The 18010-nt window shown below is 34.2% G+C and overlaps 2 protein-coding genes across 2 annotated transcripts; one reads left to right on the top strand and one right to left on the bottom strand.

The window, feature by feature from the left end:
* The first annotated feature begins 1318 nt into the window (after window positions 1–1318).
* On the top strand, window positions 1319–8396 carry LOC142610102 (L-ascorbate oxidase homolog). Its single transcript, XM_075781821.1, has 8 exons — window positions 1319–1662; window positions 1750–1859; window positions 3487–3757; window positions 5234–5336; window positions 6172–6517; window positions 7196–7561; window positions 7694–7772; window positions 7861–8396. Exons 1-8 carry the CDS (start codon window positions 1510–1512, stop codon window positions 8071–8073), a joined length of 1641 nt encoding a protein of 546 aa, XP_075637936.1. The 5' UTR covers window positions 1319–1509; the 3' UTR covers window positions 8074–8396.
* Window positions 8397–11314: 2918 nt separating this feature from the next.
* Window positions 11315–17725, bottom strand: LOC142644543 (T-complex protein 1 subunit beta). Its single transcript, XM_075819134.1, has 12 exons — window positions 17587–17725; window positions 17221–17279; window positions 17044–17100; window positions 16781–16846; window positions 16553–16664; window positions 16137–16265; window positions 15132–15203; window positions 14707–14822; window positions 14392–14468; window positions 13605–14090; window positions 12585–12900; window positions 11315–11858 (listed from the first exon to the last, which is right to left on the bottom strand). The coding sequence occupies exons 2-12, from the start codon at window positions 17224–17226 to the stop codon at window positions 11712–11714; spliced, it is 1584 nt and encodes a 527-aa protein (XP_075675249.1). The 5' UTR covers window positions 17227–17279; window positions 17587–17725; the 3' UTR covers window positions 11315–11711.
* Between the last annotated feature and the right edge of the window lie 285 nt (window positions 17726–18010).

Here is an 18010-nt window from a genome sequence, read left to right as displayed (position 1 = left end):
TGGACACACTAGTAACAGAGAACTTTGCTATATTTCCCAATTTTATAATCACATGCTTTTGGTCTTTATCATTTCAAGCCAGAAGACAAAAAATATTCATGTGCATTTCAATATATATACCCCGATGTGCTAAAAAAACAGAAAATAAATTTATCATTGAATGGCTTCTCTTTCTTCCAATTTAATGCTAATGAGCCTGTAATGCTGGTCCACAAACCTGATCTGCAACTAATCATGGCAATTACTTACTGCTCACATCACAGAAAATGGTTAAAAATTTTAAAGGATTTTTACTTCATCATAATAAAAACTGGTCTAATAAAAGGCTCCCTACTCAAGGTTCACACACCCTGATTACATTGTTCAATTGGTATAGGAAAGTGTTTACTTCTGTATTTAATTCCAAAGTTGGTTCCATCAAATAATGGGCTTTTTTCTATAGGAAGGAGATTCTTAGTTCTTACCCTTCTTTTGAATTTTGGAAAGAGTCGGAAATTGGAAAGGAAAATTGTATCACACTAACAAACCTTATCAATGCAATAATTGGCATCTTGTTTGCGTAAACATGTTCAATGGTGTTTTAAGTGAAGCGATATCCGTGTCCTTGGCACAAGCATACCTCTCATCCTAATTGCTTTGTCTTGGCAACTTCACCCACATAGTAGTAGAGTACAATCCTCACTTATCTTAATTCAATTATCAATACCCAATAACTATCTCAACATTGAATATAAAATACAATTTAGATCCAGGTATGTTTTGATGCTAACACGTGTTCAAAATTTACTATGAATGACGAATTCACACCGTGTCAGGTCTAGTGTATAGGAATATTGAACTAAAACCTTGTCCATGTAAACATACTTATTCTCACCAACTTGACTTATTGCTGCTGCCCCTAAAGTGGTCAAGAAAATCTGCGGTTATTCGCAGTTCGCACACTATTTAGAGATGGAGCGCGGGAGCTTCAAAAAATGCTTTTAATTTGGCACACACAAGAAACTTTAGTTTTAGACAAAGAAAAAAATAGGTAGAAACTAGAAAGTGTAAATACAAAAGGAGGGCCGGGCCGGGCCCTGTGTGTTAAAACTCATCACATGTGCTCTACTGACCATTAGTCCATTAATCACACGTCCAAACAAAACCAATTGCAAAACCAAAAAACAAACCCACCCCCATGTGGCAGACATAAAATACACACTAGCACACTGATCAAATGTGAAACTAAGCTATTCACTTGGACCCCACCACCGACACCCCAAAATTTTCTTTTTCTCTAATATTTTCCCTCTCTTTCTTTTTTACGGCTACACATACATCACCAATTCACAAACTCTGTTCTGTACCGCACTTAAATATGTGACATATCCCTCATCATTTCCTAACCCACACTTTTCCTTCAAATCTCTCTCCTTTCTCTCTCTGTCTCTCTCAGCCTTTCTCAACATAGTTCCACATAGTTGGAAAAAACTAGATAGAGTCTCTGAATTTGATTTATTGATTGAGAAAATGCCGCTAAACTTAGCGGGAGGGGTACTTAGTGGTGCTGTGCTATGTGTCACAGTTTTTCTATTTGCAACTGTTGGGGCTGAAGATCCTTACAGGTTCTTCAACTGGAATGTCACTTATGGTGACATATACCCACTTGGTGTTCGCCAACAGGTTTGTTTTCAATTCAGATCTGATTGGTTTTTTCTTTTTTTTGTGATCTGGGTTTTGCTTGATTAATGAAAACTTTGTGTTGTGTAGGGAATACTCATCAATGGTCAATTCCCAGGTCCAGATATTCATTCTGTTACCAATGACAATCTCATTATCAATGTCTTTAACAGCTTAGACGAGCCTTTCCTTCTCTCATGGTACGTACACACAAACACTCTTTTTTTTCGCTCGTGAACTTTACCTCTCTACAAAGATTATGCGCAGTGATTTGCGCGCCTTAGAGTAAAAGACAAAACTGCCACATTTGTCCTTTCCTTTTTTGGTCTTAGTACAGTGTACTGAGCTGCAGTGTAAGGGCATATATGTATTTACATTGTCCTAATACTGCACGTTCATTTTTGTTTTTTCAAAGGATTAAGAGAATGTCTAAAAGCCCTAATTGATTAACTTTTTTCACATTACCTTTTCGTTTTTTTCAATATTTCTTCTCACATTCTGTGCTGGACATTGATCTTAATCTAGATCTGGCTGCTTGGGTCGGATTCACATTGTAATTTTATATGTTCTCTCTTTATTAATCCTATAGTTTAGTATATGTTCCAAAAAAAAAACATTATGGTTTGCTATGTCACGCGGTATAAACTAGCTAGAGACTCAAATAGTAGCCCGTGATAAGCGGCGAAGAGTCTGTTATGGAGGTCATAAACATGGTCACTATTAATCATTTTCTCAGAGTCATTATCAATTGTTCTATTAGCATTTTTTTGTTGTTGAGAAATAATTGTTCTAGTAGCTTCGTAGTGAGCTTTCTATAAACAGAAAGGAACAGCAATGGATGAGAGCTTTATCGGAAAGATTTTATTTTTATTTTTTGGAAATTGGAATCATTTATAATATTTGTTTACCGACTTCACTTGGAAAACGAAGTTTCAGTGGTCCATTTATAGCTGTCTTCCACAAGAGGACTTGCATAAGATAAACCGGCAGGGAATATTGGGGATAGGGTTAAAAGGTTCGTTAAATTTATTTCCCGTAAATGTTACGCAACAAACCAACAACGAGAACAAATACTTTCCTTTTTTGTTCCAGTTAATGGTGCACATTTATTAATAAACTATTTTTAAAAAAAAATTTAAATTAGTTGATTTTTTTTTTCATACAAATTTTTTTAAATGGTTCACTAACAAATGTCTTTAGGGCATATATTAACAAAATATTTTCTCTTTTATTCTTGATTAATCATTTGATTATATGAGAACATATCTCTATGGCTTCGCCCTTTACATTTGCTTGATTAGGTGACTTCAAAGTTTGACTGATTAGGACGCGAAGTGGTCCCATTCATTACCTCGCACTTGGAAAATTTAGTGCTCATTGAACTTAGACATGCGCAAAAAGTTGAAAACTATGTTCATTATTTAATCCCTCCATCAATAATAAAAAAGAATGAACCGTTTTGAATTACATCATTTATAGAAAAAGGAGGCTCAATATTGTTAAGGATAAGAGCTAGCCGATGTCTAATCCATCTGCATTACAATTGTGATAATGTGATAATATTAACAACTGTAAATTGTGATAAGATAGAATATTAGAGTCATTTGTATTTCTAACTCTGTAATGCGGTTGGACTGTTGGAGTACATTTAAATCGTATATGTATTTTTACATTATCGCAATTGCAATGATCATTGTAGGAATATCCGAATATTATTTAATGATTGATTGACAAAATGAACCATAACTTTGCTTGCAATACAAAATTTATAGTAATATCTTATTATAACTGTAATTTATTTTATTTTTTTGGGTGTGAAAAATATAGGAACGGAATTCAAAATAGAAGGAATTCGTTTGAGGATGGTGTAAATGGAACAACATGCCCAATACCCCCGGGGCAGAATTTCACATACATTCTCCAAGTGAAAGATCAGATTGGAAGCTTTTACTATTACCCTTCTCTTGCATTTCACAAGGCTGCTGGTGGTTTTGGAGGAATCAGGATTCTTAGTAGGCCAAGAATTCCTGTCCCATTTCCAGATCCCGCTGGTGATTACACCGTTCTTATTGGAGATTGGTACAAGGCTAATCACACGGTAATCATTTTTCCTCATTTGTTGCATGGAACCATTTTGTAACTCAATAGTTGACTAAGGTTTTAACTTTCAAGCCATGAATATATTGTTGAAAATATTAATAATGTTAACTAATTGACTTATAAATTTTTTAACAAAATAAAATAAGCCTTCATTTAGATAGTGTTGAAACTGCGTCTACGTTTCACTTTCTTTTTTCTTAAAAGAGCGTTTCACATGCACTATGAGTTCCATGCAGTAAGAGAACGCAAAATTATCTTTTTCTAGTTGATTTGTGCACATCTACGGGACCGGCAAGTATTTTATTAAAAAAAAATTTAAAACTAAATATTACAGTACTATTTATATATTTAAAAATTATTTTATTACAATATTTTTAATTTTTAATTTAGTAAAATAAGTCAATCTTAACCTACCTAAAAATTTGAGGTATTAAAGTGGTCAGTCAGATTGGGGAATCCTTTGGATTGTGACCTGAATTATGCTAGTACCACATTAACCCAACTCGCCACATGAGTTGTGGCAAAAAAGTGTGCCTTGTGTTACTAGCATAATTCTTGTAAACTTGTTTGCGTCGGTAACATGGTGGGTCCATCGCTGTGAACAAAAATATCTGACTTTTTGACGTCGCTACTTCCTTTTTGCCAGCTGGTTTCCTTTTGTCTTAATGGTTGTTAAACCAGCTCACACCCTTAGTGAACAAGTCTCAAATGGATTGACCCACTATTTTTTTCACTTAAAAAATGTCAAAGATTTTTACAGGGATGAATGAATTAATCTTAAATTTAATGAATTTTAAATTCTCATAAAATTATAAATCACGTATATTTTTTTTTTCTTTTGAGAATCACTGCATACTTTTTATTTTCTTTTGTTGCGGTCCGAACAATTTACAAACCAATTGTCCCTTGTTCGGCTCAAATTTTTTTTTTCTTTTCACTCATAACTTATAAGTAATGAATTGTAATAAAAGTTGTGTAAATTTTTGTAATCCTATCATTTTTTTTTTACAAGCACTTGTTGGTTTGCCTTAGACCACAAATTCTATACATTTTGGACCACGTTAAGTTACTTTCTATAAATGTCTAGAATATATGGTGACATGACTTTTATTGGATTATACATCAAACTTTTGTGAATAACACTTAGGTAGTGTTTAGTATTAGCTTAAAAAGTCAGCTGTGGTATCTCTGGAATATTCAATGTTGGTCTCAAGGACCATGTAGCTAGGTTGTTCATATACATATCCAACATATACATATTAATGGACCAGTAAGTGTTGGTTAATGAAGTTGATGGAACTTTTTTTTTTTTTTTCTTTATACGAGAAGTTGATGGAACTTAATGGTTGTAACTTGTAACAGCCTAAATTTAATAAGCTAGTGTCGGTTGCGTTACTCTTGATTTGCACAATCTATATTTTTGTACTTGTACATTCTTTATTGATTTTACACGTGTTTATTTCAATGTGCACAGGACTTAAAAGCTATTCTAGATCGTGGCAAAAAGCTGCATTTTCCTGATGGAATCCTTATCAACGGTCGCGGGCCCGGTGGTGCTTATTATACGGTTGAACAAGGTGCGTACTCTTTCTCAATCAAAGTCTCTACCAAATAATTTTGATTTTGATTTTGTCACACATATACGAATTATTCGAAATTTCTGGCTTGATTGTTTCTTTGTTTACGTCTATTTCATAAATTTTGGTTGGATGGTAAAAGCTTTTAGCCAGTTGTATTTATCTTTGGCCTTTTGCTCCATATTTTGTATTTTGCTTGTTTTCCCTTTGTACGTCATTACTTGCGTTTCACATTTTATTGTTGAGTCAATCAAAAAAACTCTACCCCACTCTACATGTCTGCCTCGCAAAAAACAATAGAAGTTTTCGTTTACTCCACTTTGAAATTTGGACTCACATGTGTGAAAAAATGTAAGATAAATATCCCATGTGCGATGGCGCAATTTTTGTTATAATTAGGATTATTACTTTTTGGCATGCACTTGATATGGATATTTTTACATTTACAATGTCCTGATTCCTAAATCAACCACTTCCCTCTAAAAATCTTACGAAAAAAATCACCTATTACTCATTTGGACTAAGAAATTTAGAGAGAATAATTTAGATATCAATCTTTAATTTAAATTTACTTGAATAGAGATATAAAAATGACATGTCTTTTCTATTGATGTGATTTATGAAATGATATGAATAAACCAAAAATAAGGTGTCATTTCAAATCTATAATATTTCGATATTTTTGTTTGAGCAAACTCCCCAAGGCCCACAAATTTATAGTAGTAATTATTCTTCAAGTCCCTTAAAATGTTCTTGTTGTGACTAATGATTACTTTGGTTTTGATTACCATTCATGCCTAACCATAACCATATGTCCTGCTATTATGTATCACAGGAAAAACTTACAGGTTTAGAATATCAAATGTTGGGTTACAACATTCTCTCAACTTCCGCATTCAAGGCCACAGGTTGACATTGGTAGAAGTAGAAGGAACTCACACCCTTCAGACTTCTTACTCCTCCCTTGATGTTCATGTTGGGCAGTCTTACTCCGTCCTCGTGACAATGGATCAGCCCGGACAAGACTACTACATTGTGGTTTCCAGTCGTTTCTCCACTCCGATCCTCACCACCACCGGTGTTCTTCATTACAGTAATTCTGCTGGCGCAGTATCAGGCCCACCTCCTGGTGGACCTACCATCCAAGTTGATTGGTCTCTGAACCAGGCCCGCTCAATTAGGTATGCTCTTTTGTTTTGTCGATTGTCATTTCTCTGTGGTAGGTTGGAAAAATTGTCAAGCCATTTATTCCAAGCCTGCTTTTGTGTTTTGGAATAACACTAGTCTATTTTCCTTCCTTGGGCCCTTGCTCAGAAGGTTAGTGTAGCCTGGGCCCTGGTGTCCATTTGCCAATAACTTTTTTTTAAAACCTTTTTTTTAGGTGTACTTTTTAATTTTTTGACTTATGTAACTGCTTTTCAAAGCCATATTTTTTCTAAGTGTATAACTATAATTTAACAAATCAGCAAAATTCTTATCTTATCGAAAACACACCTCAATATTGTCATGTCTCTTTGCCTTTAGGAGTATTAACTCTTGAAACACATACTGTAAATTTGGAGGTTGCAAGTTTCATCTACCACATTGTCCATCCATCGGACTTCTAGAGGACAGGGTGTGGAATCATCTAACCAAAAGTTATGCTACACACACACACATATATATATATATATAACTCCTTAAACAAAAGAGCTCCTCACTCCAGTGAGGGATGTCTAAATATTGATACTTGGAGAAAGAGACATAGCCCTTGTCGGCTAGAAAATTAGCACATTGATTATAAAACTGTCACCTTGTCACACGCTAGATGTTTGTTTTCTTTCTTTTACGTATGAGCCTAATTTTCACTTCCATTCCAGGACTAATCTTACAGCAAGTGGACCAAGGCCAAACCCACAAGGCTCATATCACTATGGTCTCATTAACACAACCAAAACCATCAGGCTACAAAATTCTGCTGGTCTTGTCAGCGACAAGCAAAGATATGCAGTTAACAGTGTATCATATGTCGCCGCAGACACTCCCCTAAAGATTGCCGATTACTTCCAAATTCAAGGAGTTTTTCGAGTTGGAAGTATATCTAGCAACCCTACTGGTGGTGGAATCTACCTTGACACAGCAGTAATGGGTGCTGACTACAGAGCATTCATTGAGATTGTGTTTGAAAACACTGAGGATATAATTCAGAGTTGGCACCTTAATGGCTACTCGTTTTGGGTGGTTGGGTAAGCTCACTATTTACATATATAATTGGCGTGTATATTTGCTTAATGAGATTCATTTGCAATCATTTGTTGCTTCTTTCTTGGATTGGTTTCTCTTACTTTCATTAATATGGAAAAACTTTGGTAATGTAGTATGGATGGAGGGCTGTGGACTACGGCTAGTAGAAATCAGTACAATCTTCGAGATGCAGTTTCACGTGTCACCACTCAGGTGAGGTTCAATGCCATTTTTGCTTTGCCTAAACTGAAGAAAGCTTGAAAGTTTATAAATCTAATGTTTCATGCTTTGGTGAGTGCAGGTGTATCCCAAGTCATGGACTGCTATATATTTGGCACTTGACAATGTTGGAATGTGGAACTTGAGAACTGAGTTTTGGGCACGACAATATCTTGGACAACAATTCTATTTGCGAGTTTATACTCCAACAACTTCAATTAGAGATGAATTCCCAATTCCAAAGAATGCACTGCTTTGTGGGAGGGCAAAGGGCCGACACACACGACCTCTCTAAGCTATCAAACAATAAAAGGATCCACTGTTGGGTAGGGAAGGCCTATCTAGCTTGGTTGGATGAGGAGTAGGTTGTTGCTTCTATAATTTATTAATGGGTGAATTTAATAGAATACAAATATATAATTAGAACTCTAAATGACCTTAGCTCAAGGTCACATTCTTTTCTAAAATCTACTCTATCTCGTTTGTTATCATTCAAGTTTACATAATAGCACTGCTATTTATATTAAGGGAGGTGATTCTCTTGTCGCCTTTCAAGTTTTTTTGTCAATTTGTTCTTCCTACTTTTGAATACAACAAGAAGCAAGTTTTAGTCCCAAATTTTGGAGATGGCTATGGATCCTTAAGAGATTAGTTTAGATCGGCTATATGTATAATTTTTCTCCATTCTTCTTATTTTTGAATATGATATAAAAAATAAAAATAAAAAGTGTAAAATCTAAGCACTAGTCTCAGCAAAATTTTTTTTTTTTTTTTTTAAAAATTAAGCACTAAACCCTATACGTTTGCTTTTGATTCATTATTACTATCGAACATTTCTGCAGTTATATTTTCTCCTAGCTTATTTGTCATGCGGAGCATCATTGGAAGGAAAAAAAAACACGCGTTGTAGAAATTATGGTAAAAAGGTCAAAAATATATATTTGTGAACAAGTTGGTTGAATTACTAATGTTAAAAATAACAAAAATATGTAATTTAACAATTATATTTCAAAATATTAATTCAATAAAAAGTAATGAATTTATGTAACATCATAAAGAGATATGCCAGGGGCAAAGCCACACTTTACCTTGAATTTTTAAAAAGTTACCTAATATATATAGTTTTTTATTAATAAATATTAGAAACCAAAATTAAGAGTCCCCTCGCCCCCTTAAAAAAATGAATTGAATAGTTAATAGGCGGTCTCCAAAAAATAATTATCAATAACAAGAAAGCAGAGCTATCCCTTTATATTTTATTCCCCTCTTATCTGGTGAGTTGATTTTTGGTCTTTTGAGTTCAAATAATGAGCTATATATTTGGGACTAAAGTCTTTCATTGTTTAATTTCAAGTTATTTGCCAATGCTTGATTTAGACTTAAAATGTTAAATTATAAAACTATGCATAAGAGAATTAATGTTCGGGAATAATAGTAATGGAGAATTAATTTATTCTTTTTTTTTTTTGGTACTAAGTCTCTTGTTGTTAAGATTCCAATTGTTTGTCAATAGACTGAAAATGAATTTTTTTTTTTTGTGGAGAATCGACTGAAAATGTTAAATGAGAACAAAAATATATACAGAATTAATAGAGTATTAATGTTAGAGGTGATAGTAAAAATATGAGAATTTTTAAAATATTAAAATAAAATAATGGTAATTTCTTATACTTTTCAATAGCAAAGTAGGCAATTTGTGTATACTCTTTTTTTTTTTTTATAGGAGTGTATACTCATTAAATTGGGGGCAGGCCAGGATAAGGAGAAACCTATAACAGTACCGCGCCATTGCCATCCCATAAACAAACTAAAGGGTAAAGAGAATAACAGCTAACATCAATCTCATTGGGAAATTTATGCACTTACGTTCTGTTTGTTTCAGCATTAATATTTTCTATAAAATTGTTCATTTTTTAAAAAACATTTTCTAGAAAACCATCTCATTTTCCGGTGTTTGGTACCAACCTTGAAAGTGTGCTTGAGAATGTTTTATGGTGTTTGGTATGCATAAATTTTTTATAACATTTCATGTATAATTTAAAACATGTGTATTATGTAAATCAACTAATATGATCAATATAAAAAAATAAAAAATAAAAAACCAAGAATGGATTTGGTTTTCATAGTAAAATTTTGACAATAAATATAATAAAAAATAGTTGTTCAATTTTCACGATTTCTACCAATTATTTTGCTTATATATATGAATAGTAATTCTCATAATTCAAAATAGCCATAAGCTCCATTTTAAATAGTTCAAAATGCCACATAGGCCAAATAGTTTAACCTACAAAATAATTTAGTACAAATAGTTTGATAAATACCAAAATGCCAAATTGTCCAAATTGACACGTCCAAATTCTAACAAAATGCACCTACATAATCAGAATTAGCTTGAATAGTTGTTAAAGAAGTTCAGCCATTGTCTACGAAGTTTGTCATCTTTCAACATTAATGTATATGTATAACTTACACTTATTATATATTGGACTAATGGACAATTTACTAATCTGCAATTACGAAGTGAATAGAGGTTAAACTTAAATGTCAGACACATGGGAAACTGACTTGGGGACGCATATATTCTTAACATGTATTTGTGGTTGACTGAATCAACATTTTTGGAGGCCAGCCTATTGTCTGTCCTATGGACAAAAATATCTCAAATAGTATATATTTAGTGGATGAAAGAAGAATACCCACAATATACTTCTTCTCACTATGTATACTAGGTAGAAGATTGGAAATGGACTTATTACCATTGATTTAGTTTTTACATAGGAATACATATTACTTTATTACACATGTTTCAGACAGAAGGAAATTTATGCTTGCACCTGTTCTAGTTTGATGACCAAATTTTATTAGATGGCTCTAAGGCCTTTGGAACTAGAAATCAAGCTTATATATACCTGTGTCATGCATACACGAATAAAAAAAATAAAAGCTATATTTTGTCCATAAAAGATAAGAACAGAGATTCATCTCACAGTACAATTTGAAATTCATCCCATGACTTCCTAATGACGTAGATCCTAATATTTAGAGCTAAACAGTTATCTCTCAATTGGAAACTTATTTGGCAACTAGCCAACCACTCCTACGAGTATGGTGATAACAACGATAAGAACTAACAATAGATTACAAAATCAAAATAACGATAAAATGATAAAATAATTAAAGATGACAATAAGACAGCAAAAATTTTATGTTTCATGCGGCTAAAGAAGAATGTAATATTCATAGGAGATGAGAGGCTTGAGAGAGAGATTGTTTTCCAACTTTTTTTTTTGGAAAACAACTTATTGAAAATAAGCTTTATTTTTATTATAGTTTTCCGTTGACTAAAGATAGTTTTCCATTGACTAATTTTTTTTGTGCTATCAAACACTAGAAAATATGAAAAACTATCTTTACAGAAGGTTTTCCAACGAAACAAACAAAGCGTTAAAGTGCTTAGATTTTTACTGCGCTTAAAGTGCTGATAGTTAGACCCTCAAAAAAAAAAAAGAGTGCTGAAAGTCATAGGTGCAAGATATTGCAACATTTAAAACTGTATAAAACACATCAGAAGATGCAAGCGTAACTTATCTTGAGCTATTGGATTCTCATACATAGGACTCAGGAGCCCCATTTCAGTAGACCCTTCTCAAAAAAAGAGATGCATCAGAATTGCACATCTACCCCTACAAAGCAACACAAAGAAGAAATTCACCGGCAAAATGAAAACAGCAGAGATTGATGTCTTTCCAAAATTCACCTACCCCTACAAAATAGCAAAGCCAAAATCTCACAGTTTTTGCAACCAGACCGTGTCGCAAACCACTCTTTCCATAACCTGTGTCCTATCCATCATAGCAATACAGTAGGCAATCACAAAAGGGATTGCATTACAACAGATTTTCTTAATTAGCCAAATGGTCTACAGGATCTTCACATTCTATCTTCTCTCCTCCGTGGAGCACAAGTGATGATTTCATCGACTCTGAGAATCATCTCAGCAGCCTCAGTGGCAGAGAGCAAAACGGCTTGCTTGACTTTGAATGCTTCAGAAATTCCCCGCTGTGCCATATCTCCAACCTGTCAAAATATCAATTGCCGCCAAGAGTCAATTAAGGATGTAACTTAATTTATTTATTTAGTTATTTTGATGGGTAGGTTACACATAATAAGTCTTGAAACAACAACCTCACATGCTCACCCTCCACCTAGAAATCATAAAAAGGAAGAAGCAAATTCATGGACATGCAGGCAACAACTACAATTTAAGCAAATTGAAACCAAAAAACAGAGGCCGAAACTGTGATGCACTAATCAATTTCCGTCCCGTGCAGCTTTTTTTCTAGTCAAACTAAAATTGTTTTCAGGTTGACTGGCATTTTTAGCTCAACCAAACACTGAAACAATAGAAAATGCTGAAATTTTTTTCAAAAAATCTATATCCACGATATCACAAGTGTTTTTGTTTGAGAAAAATTCTCAAAAAGCTCACATCATGTGTTGTTAAATTTGTATCAAGCAATTTATACTATTAATTATTCTTCCAAACCATTGATTTTAATCCTCAAATGTGCAAACTATATGTAATCCTTCATTTTTTTAAGTGAAAATAAATAAATAAATAGGGGGGGGGGGAGGGGTTGAGATCCCTTGAAGCCAAATCTCACAATATATTAAGCTAGGCCATATTAAAATTTTATACTAGATGCATCACATATAATCATAATAGAGATTTTCATTTAAGATCCTTAGTGATCCATAGATTTTTTTTTATTATTATTAATTTTTTGGGTATAAGTTACTTACAGATCCAGAGATGACATCAATCCCAGCGGTACATCCCTCCTTTTGGTGCTCTGCACGGAGCTGAGCAATCAACTCAGCACTGTCCAAACCAGCATTGTCAGAAATGATTGTTGGAATGGCCACAAGTGCCCGTGAAAAGGCTTCAATAGCATGAGACTTCTTCCCAGGAGTCTTCCGAGCCAGCTCATCCACATCCTTTGACATCACCATCTCAGGCCACCCACCTCCAAGTAAAACCCTACTGTCATTGACAGTCTGAGACAGCACACACAAGGCATCATGCAGAGACCTTTCAGCCTCGTCAAGCACATGGTGGCTGCACACCAGTTTACATGTCAGAAACTAAATCAAAAGAATGGTTCTCTCCGCAACAATGTTATAACATAAGTTAATCTATAATATTCCAAACAAAAACATAACTAAAAAAAAAAAGAGTTGATAGAGAACACAGTCATGCGAATACCAAGTCTGGTACTTGGAAAAAGGAAAATATGCCTATATAAAAGCAGTATATATATAAACCCCACAAACCATTAAACTAAATAAATATTAGCTAGACCAATGGTAAATACTAAAGGAAGCATGCATGCATTCTATTAAGTTTCATAGGGAAGTCAAGGGAAAACATGATCCAACATCAAAGCACAACTGTTTGTAGCATTCCCCAAATAGTACACCTAGTGTGGTTCTGTCAGAATTGAATGGCAACATGCAATTTTAGTAGAGGGATTTTTTTACCAGTATATTTTATGGTTTGAACTCTGATATTAAACTTTCAAGCTTAAAAAATAAGGTGGGTAAAAATAGATGCTTCAAGGCTTGGTGCAATAATTCAAACTAATGACTTAAGTATTGCAATCCATATTATGTGTCTAATCAGACAGGATGCACACACACTAAAACTACCTTTTTTTTTCTTTAGAGTCCCATTGAAACTACTTTCTACTTATGACAACATAACCATATTATCAGAATGCAAGCTACCTTAATTGCAGGAGGAAAAAAATCCAGATTACATACCTTGCACCTCTAAGTACTATTGTGCATGCCTGACCCAATTCAACACCAGAAAAGTGGATCAACTTGTCCTCACCAATCATAATTTCCTCAATGAGCTTGCAATGTCCAAGCTTAACCGATTCTGGGTTGTCAAAAGTTGATGCAATTTCACCACCAGTAACTAAAGCAAGGCGCTCAATCCCATCAAAATCTGCATGCTCAATTGCAAGTATACCCGCATCTGCAAAGAGCTCTTCAGGAAAATTGTAGATCAACTGCCTGTTGACAAAACAGTTGATCCCATGAGCTATAATCTTTTGCACTTTTTCTCTCATCTTTTCCTTTTCAGCCCCTTCAATCTCAGCAACCTTAGACATTGAATCAACACGGACACGTGCCCCATAGATCTTAACTTTATCTGTGTCCATTGCAGTGTTTGCCACCAAAATCTTTGCATTTTCGATGCGTTTAGGTTGTCCAATACCAATTTTCTTGTCAAGAATAAATCTGAAAAAGCATGCAAGTCCCACTCAGAACAAACATTTAATGGGAAAACGTACATGTCATCAAGAAGAAAATATACAACGAAAAGCAACATTAAGATATTTAAAGTAGCTAATCCTCCTTTAAAGTGGTATACAATATATCAATATATGAGGAGATAATGGATCCAACATATGTAGCAACTTCCCATGAAAATCCTTGCTCTTCCAAATCGATGGAACGTTTGATGGTTCATAAAAGCCTAAGTTTATCCTAAAACAAGGAAACTAAACCAATTCAAGTTTGCAAGTTTATATTGCCTCACCCTTCATCCAAAAATGAATCCTTTAGAGATCCTCCAGGCTTCTTAATAATTTGGATAGACTCTAAGTTTGTGCTGCCCTGCCATTTCCAAAAGCATTATCAGAAAAATATAATATGATACATATTTAAAGCTAAAAGCCACCATTTTGACAGCCAACAAGGAAACAAAGTGGCTAAAAACTGAAAAATCAACTCAACTCAATTAAGCCTTAATCCCAACAAATTGGGATGGATAAATGCCTAAATACTCAAATTAAGGATGGATTGCATGACAGAATCAGAGCTTTTTCCCTATATAATGAACCACACAATTCACCTTTAGCCTCATAACAGCATCCACAGCCAATTTTGCAAAATGTTCCTTATCCTGTGAAAGAATCTTTGAACTCAAAGTAGTCATCGCAATCTTCATCAAGTCTGACTTGAATTTCTCTACATAATACAAGTAATGACAAGCGTTAAGAATGTAATTGTGCAAGGAAAGGTGCAAAGGCTTGGTCATACAAATTAGAAATTCCCATCCTTGTACAAATGTATAAAGTGCCATACTCATACATCTAGTTTAGTCTATAGTAACCATCATTGTCAAGAACAGATTGTTTGAAAAAGTTCTCAAGAAACAACAATGTTGATTCAAGGAAAAAGGAGGACTAGTACAGAAGTTCCTGCAATAAAGAAACCATTGAAGGGGAAGAAGGATACAAAAAGTGAATATAGTCAATATACAACAATAATCAGTACCTGGATCCTCTTTATTATCCACGACTTTCTGCAACAAAGCATTGCGTGCACACTCTGCTGCCATTCGATAACCTAAATAAAATACGCCATCAGAAACTCTGGTATTGCACGTATTTAACATGGTAAAAAACGAATGGAAAACTACTTTTTTCATTTTTTTTGATATGCAGTAAAATCAGCTGGAAGAACTTTACAAAACTTTTGGGTCAAACTGCAAGCTGGGTGGGACAAGGAGTTCTATATAGAAACACAATGAAAATTGACCACATAATTGAGAAGTTTAGACAAAAGAACAATTCTAATTAAGAGAGAGAGAGAGAGACCAATCTATCAGCTTGGCAGCATTTCTTTCACAGCTGACAGCCAACGGAAGCAACTACTAAAACATTCTCCAAATATAAATTTTTTCTACTTCTAAAAAAATAGTTGGAGAGCAATTATGACTACATAATGAAGGCTTGATTCACTAGTGTATGCAACATATAACTCTTGCTTTGCTTCACTAGAGTGAGCTAAGGAGGCAAGAGTTATGTCATGAAACATGACTGCACAAGCAATTCTAAAGCCCTCAAATATGCCAAATAAATAGAATTTTTTTTTTTTTGATAAGTAAATATGCCAAATAAATAGAATATTAGTATTAAAAAAGAAAGTGAATACAGAATGTAAGCGAATGCCATCCTTCTTTTGGGATAGTTTCAGTCATCATTGCACATATCATTAGCTGACCTAAATTCAAGGATATTACATGACCTAGGATGAAGGAAGCATGTCCTTAAAGATTTCAAGATACAATGACATGACTGAGGATAGCTCCTTTTAGGATGTTAAACACATTATGAGAATAAAGTGAAATGCAATATTATTCAGCCAAAAAAAGAAAGTAAAATGCAATATTCAATTTTTAGTTAACTAAAATTAAAAACATGCCTAGTGTACAAATATGACTTCACTAAACAAGCAAAAAGATTGGAAAGATCTCATAAAATTCAAATATAACCAGACCTGCTATTATCGTCATCGGGTGTATCTTTGCTGCAACAAGCTTTTCTGCCTCCCTCAAAAGTTCCCCAGCCAAAACAACAACAGAAGTTGTCCCATCACCAACCTCATCATCTTGAACTTTAGAAATGTCTGATGCTTAAATTAAGGATGACCAATGAACAACATTTATTCAATAAACTCATAGTTGTTATATGACAATATTTAATGTTACCATTGTAGATTACACTGGTATAAATGCCATCACACAGATGCTCATACAAACCTCCACCCCCCAAATTTTTGGATTATGCAGGGAACCTTTCTAAAGAAGATCCCTTTGGACTCGTGTCTAGCTAGTAAAACATAATCAAAGATAATTCTTAATCCATGACAATCGTAGTTCATGTCATCAAGCAAAAGAACAACTGCAAGGATACCAACAAGAACTTTAGCAGCTGGGTTGTCAATATGAAGGGACTTCAAAATGGTGGCACCATCATTTGTAACAGTGACTTCACGCCCCCTACCCGTTGATTGCAAAATTTTATCCTGAAAAACATAAAGCAACAAGCACACTGTAACTTAAGTTCCTCACAGAGGCTGCATTCCTAAAAGAACAGCATCATCTCATTTAACAACACACTAAAGTCTGAAGAAATTTTTACCATTCCCTTTGGCCCCAAGGTCGTTTTCACCAAGTCAGCAATCGCCATTGCTCCAATAAACGATGCCTATATACAATACAGAAATCAATTTACACATTTTGTTCACATTAAATATCTAATGACACAGATTCACACGGTTCAGAATATTAAAACTTCAAAATTGTGAAATAGCTCAGTACTATGAAACTATGAATATCCAAATTTACGAAACTAACTTCTACAATTTTGGTTAATTGATTTCACCAATGCATACACAGACTCACCATTCTGGCACGCTCTCCCTTTTCTTCACTAGCTTCATCTTTAAGAATCCTCTCGACCTAGCGAGATTTCCAAGCAAGCAAAATACATAGAAAAATCATAAAATCAATATATATAAAAAAAAAGTAATTAAAACAACAGATCATAAACTATATGAGTTTTAGCTGCATTTAACATACCGCCATGAAAACCGATATAAACGAGGTTAGCCCAAACCGGTTTGCTCAAATCAATTAACCTAAAACAAGAATAACAACCATAAACTTGTATAAGCAACATCTTCAGCCAATAAACACATTTTAATCGGAACTTTAACGCTTCGCAAACCATCGTAAATAAAAACAAAGCGATTGTCAACATTTCCCCTCATTTCTTTGATTTTCCCATGAACCAAACAGATTAGGAAAGAACATACTATTAAAGATGCAAGAGCGTGAGATATAAGTTAAAAAGGTTTCGATACGAAAATGGAAATGAAAATGAAGTAAAACCCTAAATCTTGGAAAGGGAAACGAAACCCTAGGGTTTGAGAAAGCCATTGTTACCTGAACCTGATGTTGAAGAAGAGCGAATGCAGAGAGAGAGAGAGAGAGGTTTTCGATTGAGATTTTGAGAGTTTTGGATCCCGCCGAAAACTCCTAGTCACGGCGTTGCACAATGCTTTGTTTCTCTAGTAGTGTATAGAGAGGGACTATGAGGCTTTGGGTTTTATAGTGGTTGTGGTACTTATTTTTCTTGATGGACTCGATGGTCTGATCAACGATACTGCTGCTTCACTTTCCAGGTGTAGGCCATATAAGAGAATAATCTATTGTTAATGGTTTGATTGTGGTGAGCCAAAGCGAGCGCATGGTGGACTGAGAAGTATGATTACTTTACTCTCATTTATATGAATATTTTTAATTGTTTCAAAGTATTTTGGCGAAGTCTCGCGAACGCGAATTAACCAGAAAATGCTAAGTTTATTCC

Source organism: Castanea sativa, chromosome 1 (assembly GCF_040712315.1).
Source record: "Castanea sativa cultivar Marrone di Chiusa Pesio chromosome 1, ASM4071231v1".
Taxonomy (NCBI): domain Eukaryota; kingdom Viridiplantae; phylum Streptophyta; class Magnoliopsida; order Fagales; family Fagaceae; genus Castanea; species Castanea sativa.
The sequence above is the reverse complement of the archived record's forward strand: the minus strand, read 5'-3'. Positions and strand labels throughout refer to the sequence as shown.

What these genes read in the sequence shown, in the direction of transcription:
- LOC142610102 (XM_075781821.1), top strand. Translation starts at nt 1,510, where the DNA reads ATGCCGCTAAACTTAGCGGGAGGGGTACTTAGTGGTGCTGTGCTATGT. An exon ending in GAGCCTTTCCTTCTCTCATG is followed by an intron (nt 1,860 to 3,486) that starts GTACGTACACAC and finishes TGAAAAATATAG; the next exon opens with GAACGGAATTCAAAATAGAA. An exon ending in GGTACAAGGCTAATCACACG is followed by an intron (nt 3,758 to 5,233) that starts GTAATCATTTTT and finishes CAATGTGCACAG; the next exon opens with GACTTAAAAGCTATTCTAGA.
- LOC142644543 (XM_075819134.1), bottom strand. An exon ending in AGGGAGAGCGTGCCAGAATG is followed by an intron (nt 16,847 to 17,043) that starts GTGAGTCTGTGT and finishes TATTGTATATAG; the next exon opens with GCATCGTTTATTGGAGCAAT. An exon ending in GGATAATAAAGAGGATCCAG is followed by an intron (nt 14,823 to 15,131) that starts GTACTGATTATT and finishes TGTATTATGTAG; the next exon opens with AGAAATTCAAGTCAGACTTG.